The sequence below is a fragment of the Nicotiana tabacum genome, chromosome 7, assembly GCF_000715075.1.
Source record: "Nicotiana tabacum cultivar K326 chromosome 7, ASM71507v2, whole genome shotgun sequence".
Taxonomy (NCBI): Eukaryota; Viridiplantae; Streptophyta; class Magnoliopsida; order Solanales; family Solanaceae; genus Nicotiana; species Nicotiana tabacum.
Genome location: NC_134086.1, coordinates 155,109,113 through 155,119,637, shown reverse-complemented (window position 1 = coordinate 155,119,637; position 10,525 = coordinate 155,109,113). Strand labels below are relative to the sequence as shown.

The 10,525-nt window shown below is 39.4% G+C and overlaps 3 protein-coding genes across 3 annotated transcripts; all 3 read right to left on the bottom strand.

Moving 5' to 3' along the window:
* Positions 1-4,733: 4,733 nt before the first annotated feature.
* On the bottom strand, positions 4,734-5,333 carry LOC142162373 (uncharacterized). The gene is made up of 2 exons (XM_075218719.1): positions 4,939-5,333; positions 4,734-4,842 (listed from the first exon to the last, which is right to left on the bottom strand). The coding sequence occupies exons 1-2, from the start codon at positions 5,331-5,333 to the stop codon at positions 4,734-4,736; spliced, it is 504 nt and encodes a 167-aa protein (XP_075074820.1).
* Positions 5,334-7,420: 2,087 nt separating this feature from the next.
* Positions 7,421-8,077, bottom strand: LOC142162372 (uncharacterized). Its single transcript, XM_075218718.1, has one exon. It carries the CDS (start codon positions 8,075-8,077, stop codon positions 7,421-7,423), a length of 657 nt encoding a protein of 218 aa, XP_075074819.1.
* A 550-nt stretch (positions 8,078-8,627) lies between these two features.
* Positions 8,628-9,116, bottom strand: LOC142162370 (uncharacterized). Its single transcript, XM_075218717.1, has one exon. It carries the CDS (start codon positions 9,114-9,116, stop codon positions 8,628-8,630), a length of 489 nt encoding a protein of 162 aa, XP_075074818.1.
* Positions 9,117-10,525: the final 1,409 nt, after the last annotated feature.

Genomic DNA, 10,525 nt, shown 5'->3' with positions numbered 1-10,525 from the left:
TCCCTGGACCTACTCAACCGTTAGATATGTGCTTCTAGTACATAAATAATTAGTTTTCTAGCACGAGTAGATGAGAGAACATATCATGGTCTAAACAGAAAAGATATTAGAAAAATACATTTAAGTTTTATGTACCATGCCTTACAAAACAACTTTTTCGAAAACTAATCCAATTTTTTTCTTCTAAAAGCTAAATCAAAACCAAATCTAAATGCCACCGTAACATACGATCCACAGAACATTAATCCGAAGAAAAACTCTTCAAATTAGGGTGTATTTGGTATAAGAGGAAAATATTAATCAATTTTCTAACTTAAATGTCTTGAAAAATATTTTAATTATGAATTATTTTCCTTGAATTTCAAGAAAATGACTTCGCTATTAAGAGGAAGAAAATTAATTTAATTTCAAAACTCTCCAACTTGTGGTTTGAACCTCCCATCCCCATCCACACAGACAGGGGCGGACCTACGTGGAAGGTAGAGGGATCACCGGCACCCGATAAGCTCGGGAAAAAGCTGTATCTATATGTATATGTAGGTTGTATACCTTGAGAAACGGTTATCTATTTTATTAGGCACCCTTAGTCTCAAAAGTCAGTGTGGGGCACTGGTCGCATCTGCAACAACTTATTGTTGCTCTTATGCGTGGATGATTGGGGTTCGATTCACAGCTCCAACAGTTACTTCGATTTTATCACTTGAAGGATCTATAAGCCCAGATTTCTTTTTTTGGCCTTTTTCCTTTAGTTTCAGGTCCTTTTTTTATTTTTTTTGTTTCAGATCCTTTTTTTATTTTTTCTTTAGTTTCCGCCCAAAACCCCCTTTCTTATGATTAAACCTCTCCCTCAAAAAATCCCAAACTCTTCTCTATATTAAAAATTGAAGCTTAGAACTTATCATAATCATCAAAGTCTTAAGAGAGTTGCACGTCAAACTTTGTAGCTAATAATTCGCATGAATCAGGATTATGACAAAAATAATAGTGCCCTGTCACCTCCAAATTCTGGGTCCGCCTCTGATCAGTGCCAAGGTAGCAAATATTAGCTTTATTATTTTAAAAATTGTATTGTATAATATGTTACAAACAATAAGAGTAATTTGTATAATAAAGAGCAATTAATATTATATCAAGAAATGAACAGACATAATTTGAATATTTCTTTTTGAGATATTAAAAATACTATTTTTCCTATCAATCCCCCACATATCTCAAAAAGAATATTAAAAAATATAGTGTAAAAAATTTTTGCTGGGTTTTTGAGCATAATGCGTCGAATCTGGTGTCTCTTGGACTATGAACCAGACCTAGATAAAATAAGATTAAACTTACAGAACAATTGGTGAAGTTTAGAACTTCTATGAACCAAGAATTCTTTTGTAAGTTTAGTGTCTTATCTATCACATTATACCCCCACACGCTTTGTTGTTTATCGCGGTTTTGCGCTAATAGGCCATGCGCGCGCCTGGTTTTCATGAGTGCTCTAGAAATTTCGCCACAAATTTTATAGGAGCGGCCCCACTCCACACTCATATAGGTCCATCCATCAAGTGTATTCTGCAACACAATATACCACCTATAAAAGGCTATGGATTATTAGATTAAGAGTTTAATAACTCAGCCTCTCATTCCTTGCAGTCTTGCACTATATACACACACATCATAGGAAGGGATTGTCACGCCCTAAAATCACGTGACCGGCACCCGGTACTCTACCCGACCCGAATGAACCATCCCAGAAATTAATACTCATCTATATGCCTAATAGGGGATATGAAGCCTCTTCAAATACAATCATCTTAAGATATAACCCAAATCATAAAAATATCTTTAAGCAACTATTTTACTTTGAAAGAAAACTTCAAAAAGGTAGAAGAAAGTTTCATTCATGCATGCCATATGAGTAACCATAGGATTACAACCCAAAATGAATACTACTATTGTCTATGGAATCTCTATGACACGGAATGACATAGCCAACCAAGGCATAACCCGGTGGCTCAAAATAATGATAGTATAATAAAGTCCTCCACGGGTGCGAGGGTGGAGTATCACCAAAAGTATCAACAGGAAATGTAGAGTTGTCCTATCCACGCAGTCCAAGCTGCTCAGGTCCAGTCCCTAAAAACATAAATAGAAATGTGGCCAAAAGGCCTAAGCTCCACATGCCTAGTACGAATCATGAACGGTTCCCCAACAAAAATATAGGACAAGCCTTAAGGAGTGGTAAGATATGCAATAACAATTGATATAAGAAAGAAGCATTTATATCAATTAACAATTTAGAAAATAAAATAAAATAATAAGATAAAACATATTTCAATATCTTCCTTTAGCGTTCATCATTACAAAATCATGTTAGATTTTTCATTTATTGGGAGCACTATACCATCACCGATACGAAGAAAAGTCAACTAGGTTATGTACCTAGCGGCAAGTATCATATACCTTACTTGCTCAGGTCGACTCATCGTGGTGCCGCACGAATCGACTCAGCCATGCTAATAAAGTAGCACAATAGTACCCCTTAATGGGAAGTACTCTGCCGTAGTCCCCAACCGTAAGGTAGGTTCTACGCCTACACCGGCACGTGTAGTTCCATGACCTAATGAGGAAAATATCCAAGGTCAATCTCGGTGAACTTAAGTAACTCCCAAAACCTTTACATTTATCAATGGCGATATTCATAGCCAAACCAACTACTTGAAAATAGTTAAATCCAAAATATTTCACAACTCATGTATTTGCGTATAAAAAAAATACTACAAGTGCTATTCTCATTTGTTTAGTTTTAAAATTTGAATAACATTTCAAGAAAATAATATTCATAGCACTCAAAATATTTTATGATGCAAGAAATGGTACAACCCCTACTCGCTCGTCCCCACAAGATAGGACTCACATTTAGAAGCTGAATTAAATCGTGTTTCGATATGAGTTTGGAGAAAAGCTCCGAAGGTAATAAGTTTCAACGTACCTCAAGTTGCTTCCAACCTTATCCCAAATGATCCAATAATGCCGACGAGTCACAATCTACATATACAAACTCACATAATTCAATAACGCATCACAACAATACCAACTAACCCAACTAAGTGCCCAACACTTTAAGTCTAATTTCATAAGTTTAGGAAAAATCCCCATTTCATCATTTGAAGGTAAATCCTTGAACTTTAACTCAAAATCCTTCATTAAACATGTCATGGGATCTAGTCATTCCATTGAAAGCTCAAAATAACTTCGTTGAACAAGACCCAACATTATTCATCATCCCTACCAACCCATTCTTCTAAGGTTTCATGAATAGAGGCCTAAATACAAATCGATCTTCGTAAATATACTCTTCTACATCCATGGAGTATAATGTATAAGTTTGGAGTGAAGGGATTACCTTTTTGTTCAACCCTAGAAGAATTCAAGATTTGGGTTCTTGAAGTGTTCTTGAGATTTTCTTCAACAAATCTAGAATTTCCATGTAGTTGAAGAGTTAAGAGGTGTATTTAATGAACTAGATCTACCAAGAAAAAAATTAAATTCCTACCTTAAGGTGTATTAATGGTAGAGAGCTTTCTTCTCTCTCTAAGTCTTCAAAGACAAAGCTTCAAAACATAAAAGACTAATATCCTCCCGTAATTGCCTTAAAAGGGCTTCAAAGATCGCATGCCGCCTGGGACGCGTCGCATGCACTATCGTGTGCGTCCCAGCTCTATGAAATTTAAGGGGACGCCAAGGTTGCCGCGATGGGCACAGTTCACTTCCCCCATTCTTGGCAGATGGAGAATTGAGGGTTGTGGGGATGCGACGCGTCACCCATAGCGTCGACCTCTGAAGATCAAAAATTGATGCTCTTAACTTCCTCTTTGATTAACCCCATTCCCTTAATTTAAAAATGTATCCAGATGTGTTCATCTTGCTTAGCTATTTTATTCTTTCAATTTCCTTTTTGTCCCCTTGTTTCCTAGCTAGTAACCACGTCACCTAACTCATATTCCATCCACCGTCACCTTAAGCTCATATCTTTGATTCCTTCATTTTCCATTCGTATTTTCGTGTTCCTTAATTCATTTTCTTTCAAGAGTTGTTAATAATACTTTTAATTACCATCCATCCAACATTCATTCTTTGATAGAAGTCATTAGTTTCAAATACCTCAATAACTTCGTGCTACTCAAATAATTCATATAGTTTGGGTTTGTTCAAATTACATCCTTAAGCTCAAATTAAATCCAAATTAAGGTTACGGGACTTTACATTCTCCCCCACTTAGAAACATTCGTCCTCAAATGTAAATCCTCAGCCGTGTTAAAGTCTAAAAGCATGATCTCCAAGCATCTCCAAAACTTTCCTACTTCCCAATTCTTAAAGATTTGAAATTTGTCTAACTCTCTAATTTTCTAAAAATTTCGAAGTTTTCTTTGTTTATAGACCTTGCCAAAAAATTTAACCTGACAGCGAGCCACAAGAGTACAATATAAAAGGTTCTACATGGCTCTACTCATCATAACTATATAAATAAATGCCTTCATGGCCTCATATATCTCCAGATACCATTACATAGCCTCTCCCGGCATTACCACAATAAAATTTATTACTATAAGACAAGCCTAACAACCATATACAATAGATGAACCAATCAATCACTTATCCCATGGAAGTAAATTACGATAACTCTAAACTCAAATTTTTAGGGAAAAAAAAGTAGCCATACTTGAAGTCGTGAATAAGTGAGGGTATCAGATTTTCATATCCTCTTCAGCCTCCCAAGTAGCCTCTTCGATGTCATGATTACGCCATAACACTTTAACTGAAGCTATGTCTTTAGTACTCAATCTACGAACTTTCCTATCAAGAATCTCAACCGGCTATTCTTCATAAAATAAGCCGTCATTTATCTCTTCTACCTCCGGTGAGATGATGTAAGCAGGATCGGGCACATACCCCCGTAGCATCGACATATGAAAAATAGGATGAGCCAAGGTCATCGATGCAGGCAACTCTAGCTTGTAGGCTACTTCACCAATCCTTTTCAAGATTCGATATGGACCAATGAATCTAGGACTTAGCTTGCCCTTCTTCCCAAATCTCATAACGCCCTTCATTGGTGATACTTTCAAGAATACTTGATCACCCTCTTTAAACTCGAACTTATGTCGACGTACATCTGTATAGCATTTTTGTCGGTTTTGCGCAGTCTTAAGTCGGTGTTGAATCAAAGCCACCTTCTCTAATTCATCATGTACAAGGTCAGGACCAAGTAGTCCTACCTCAGTCGGCTCAAACCATCCAATAGGTGATCTACAATGTCGTTCGTACAAAGCCTCATAGGGAGCCATCTGGATACTAGCTTGATAGCTATTATTGTAGGCAAATTCAATCAGAGGTAAGTGTTCATCCCAATTCCCACCAAAATCAAGTGCACAAGCTCGCAACATGTCCTCAAGCATCTGAATAGTCCTCTCATCCTGCCCGTCAGTCTGTGGATGAAAAGTGGTACTTAAATTGACACTTGTACCCAATCCTTCATGAAAAGTTGCAAGAAATGAGCAGTGAACTGGGGCCCTTTATCGGATATAATGGAAACCGAAATATCGTGAAGTCTGACAATTTCTTTCAAGTACAACTTAGCATACAGCGGTGTCGTGTCAGTCATCTTTACCGGTAAGAAATGCGCCAACTTTGTAAGTCGGTCTACAATCACCCAAATAGAGTCATGCTTCGAGCGAGTGCGAGGCAAACCCACAACAAAGTCCATATTAATCATCTCCCACTTCCAAAGTGGAATCTCAATATTCTGAGCCAACCTACCAGGTCTTTGATGCTCAGCCTTTACTTGCTGGCAATTTAAACATCTAGCCACGAAGTCCGAAACGTTTTCCTTCATTCGATTCCATCAATAGATCTCTCACAAATATTTGTACTTTTTTGGGGACCCTGGATGCATGGAATATCTTGAGCTGTATGCCTCAACCACAATTTTATGATGAAGCCCATTGACATCTGGCGCACACAAGCGACTGTTCATCTTCAACACCACATCCTCGTCAAGAGAAAATGCAAGGATATCCTTAGATTGCACCCCATTTCAAATTTTCACCAAATTTGGATCTTCGTATCGCTTAGCCTTGACACGCTCAATAAGAGGGGAACGTGCTAAGGCATCGGTGTCAAGCTCTTTATTTATCGTTAAATGTGCCAAGGTACCTCCTGATTTTCGGCTTAGCGCGTCGGCTACCACATTCGCCTTTCCCGGATGGTAATGAATGCTTAAATCATAATCCTTTAAAATTTCTAACCATCTCCTTTGCCTCAAGTTTAATTCCCTCTGCTTGAATACATATTGCAAGCTTTTATGGTTGGTATATACTTCATAATGCATACCATACAAATAATGCTGTCAAATTTTCAAAGCAAATACCACCGCGGCAAGTTCCAAGTCATGGGTCTAATAGTTCTTCTCGTGGATCTTCAACTGTCTAGAAGCATAAGCAATAACCTTACCTTTCTGCATCAAGACACAACCCAACCCAACTCTAGAGGCGTCACAATACACCACAAATCCATCTGAACCTGTTGGCAAGGTTAACACAGGTGTTGTAGTCAATCTAGCTTTCAACTCACTAAAGCTTCTTTCACAGGCATTCAACCACTAAAACTTTGCTGCTTTCTGCGTCAACTTGGTTAACAGAGATGCAAGAGTAGAAAATCCTTCAACAAACCGCCGATAGTAGCCTGCTAATCCCAAGAAACTACGAATCTTTGTCGTTGTAGTTGGTCTAGGCCAACTCTTAACCACTTCAATATTTTGAGGATCAACCTTAATACCTTCACGAGATACCACATGACCCAAGAATACCACGGATTCGAGCCAAAATTCACACTTAGAGAATTTGGCATATAACTCATTCTCCGAAAGCATTTGCAACACTATTCTCAAATGATTGGCATGCTCATTTTGACTCTGCGAATAGACTAATATGTCATCAATGAAAACAATTACGAACCTGTCATGAAATGGTTTAAAAACTCGATTCATTAGATCCATAAAGGCTACGGGTGCATTTGATAACCCAAATGACATCACCAAAAATTCATAATGCCTATAGCGGGTCCGAAAGGCCATTTTGGGAATATCCTTCTCTCGAATTTTCAACTGATGATACCCTGACCTTAAATCAATCTTCGAGAAGAACTTCGCCCCTTACAACTGGTCAAACAAGTCATCTATCCGAGGTAGTGGGTACCTATTCTTGATGGTCACTTTGTTAAGTTGCCTGTAGTCAATACACATCCTCAAAGAACCATCTTTCTTTTTCACAAACAGCACTGGTGCACCCCAAGGAGACACACTAGGTATAATAAACCCTTTATCCAGTATATCTTTCAATTGCTCCTTCAATTCTCTTAACTTGGCTGGAGCCATTCAGTATGGGGGAATAGATATCGGCTGAGTATCTGGTACCAAATCTATCCCAAAGTCGATGTCCCGATCTGGTGGAATACCCGGAAGCTCATCAAGAAAAACATTAGGAAACTCATTAACGACTGGCACAGAATGAATGCTTGCTACCTTCGCAGTTGTGTCAGTGACTCTGACTAAATGATAAAGACATCCCTTTGTAATCATCTTTTTCGCCTTAAGGTATGAAATAAACTTACCCCGAGGCTCAGCAATATTGCCCTTCCACTCACGAACTGACTCATTGGGAAACTCAAACTTGACCACTTTAGCATGACAATCAAGAATAGCATAACACTTGTATAACCAATCCATCCCCATGATTACATCAAAGTCAACCATTTCTAGCTCAATGAGGTCTGTCGTAGTCTCTCGATCTTGAATTATAATCACACAACTCATATAGACGCGGGAGGCAATAAGAGAATCTCCCACCGGAGTCGACATAGAAAATGGTTCAAGTAGTTGTTCTGGCTCTATCCCAAAATCCAAAGCAAAGTACGGAGTAACATAGGAAAAAGTAGATCCGGGATCCATAAGAGTATAAACATCTAGAGTACAAATAGTAAGTATACCTATGACGACCGCATCTAAAGCCTCTGCAGTAGGATGAGTAGGCATGGCATAGAAATGAGGATGAGACCTCTAAGAAGTGGCAGCTGTCTGCGGCACCTTTCCTGCATTGCGCCAACTGTGGACTCCTTTACCCCTAGGTGGGGGTGGTGCAACCAAAGTAGTAGCCGTAAAAGGTGTCGGATAAGCTCTCGAATCATGTTGCCCATTAGGGGAAAACTTTCGAATATGACCCATCAACCTACAACCATAGCATGGACCACGGGGTCCCCTTGTAATATTCGACTGACACTGTTGAGAACCCACACTACTCTGAGCCTGATGTGCAGTACGATGGTCACTCTGAACGGTCCTAGACTAGCCTCCATGTCCGAAACTGTATGCCACTGGAGGGCTACTAAAAGCTGTTTGTACCCTAGACTGTGGTGAACTAGATGGCCCTCTGCTGCTTTGCCCCTTGCCTGGACTTGGCACTGCACTGAAAGTGCCAAAAGCACGGGCCTTTTTGTTTTGCTCCCTGTTGGCCCTCTCCTCCTAATGAATCCTTTCGAGATCCATTGCTAGATCCACAAAGTTAGTAAAGGTAGTATTTCTTCTCCTAGTAGTTGTATTCTTTTCTGATGCCCAGAATCAAGCCACGAGCAAAGCGATCAATCTTCTCATCCTCAGTGGGGATGAGGTGGGGAGCATAACGAGATAATTTCTCAAATTTAATGCTATACTCTAGGAACATCAAGGTATCCTGCTTCAAGGTCTCAAATAATATCGCAAGGGCAGCTCTCACTCTCGGTGGTAACCACTTCTTAATGAAGATCTTCTTAAACTCTGCCCAAACCATTGGAGGTGCATCCTCCGGTCTACTTTTCTCTATCCCTTTGAACCAGAGGTCAGCAATGTCTTTCAATTCGTAGGTTGTCAATCGAACCACCCGATAGTCTTTAACTCCCAGTAAAGTAGTAGCTTTCTCAACTTCCTCCAAGAAGTCCTGCGGGTCTGCAGTAGGATCTGTACCGGTAAAAATCGGCGTCTCAAGTCTCACAAATTTCATGGCCAACTGTGCCATGTCCTCAACCACTGACACTTTCATCCCTCCTTGTTGGAGTTCCTAAATACCCACTTGAAGGTTCTGTTGGGTCTGCATAGCCATGAGGTCAGCAAAAGTATCCATAGCCTTTTTAATATCAGTGAGGGTCTTTTCCAAGTGATTTGGTTCTGGAGGTGGAGCAGGTGCCTCATCAACTTCTTCCTCGAGCTCTTGGACCATCCTTGGAGCAATTGGAACTGGCACAGTCGGGGCTCTTGCAACTCTTGGGGGTCGGCCCCTAGGCCTACCGGGTACCCCTTCCGAAGCCGCATCGGGAATAGGAGCAGCTTTTCGGTTCATATTACTGCCACGCGTGTTCACCATCTTCTGCCAATAGATATAGCGTATGAGTTAGGAAATATTTCTTAGCTCTATTTCACGATTCTAGAATAAGAAGAAAGAGTGAAGTGTTCTTATAATGTCAATATAGTCTTTTCGCTATAAGTGTGGTGCACAACACACCCATAAGGAGAACCTTACCAGACACGATTCCATAGATTTCCTAGGACTCGAATTAGAACCTAGGGCTTTGATACCAAGTTTGTCACGCCCTAAAACTACGTGACCGGCACTCAGTACTCTACCCGACCTGAGTGAACCATCCCAGAAATTAATACTCATCTATATGCCTAATAGGGGATATGAAAGCCTCTTCAAAAACAATCATCTTAAGATATAACCCAAATCATAAAAATATCTTTAAGCAACTATTTTACTTTGAAAGAAAACTTCAAAAAGGTAGAAGAAAGTTTCATTCATGCATGCCATATGAGTAACCATAAGATTACAACCCAAAATAAATACTACTATTGTCTATGGAATCTCTATGACACGGAATGACATAGCAAACCAAGGCATAACCCGGTGGCTCAAAATAATGATAATATAATAAAGTCCTCCACAGGTGCGAGGGTGGAGTCTCACCAAAAGTATCAACAAGAAATGTAGAGTTGTCCTATCCACGCGGTCCAAGTTGCTAAGGTCCAGTCCCTGAAAACAGAAATGAAAATGTGGCCGAAAGGCCTAAGCTCCACATGCCAAGTACGAATCATGAATGGTTCCCCAATAAAAATATAGGACAAGCCTTAAGGAGTGGTAAGATATGCAATAACAATTGATATAAGAAAGAAACATTTATATCAATTAACAATTTAGAAAATAAAATAAAATAATGTTAGATTTTCCTTTAGCGTTGATCATTACAAAATCATGTTAGATTTTTCATTTATCGGGAGCACTATACCATCACCGACACGAAGAAAAGTCAACTAGGTTATGTACCTAGCGGCAAGTATCATATACCCTACTTGCTCAGGTCGTCTCATCGTGGTGCCGCACGAGTCGACTCAACCATGCTAATAAAGTAGCACAATAGTACCCCTTAATGGGAAGTACTCTGTCGTAGTCCCCAA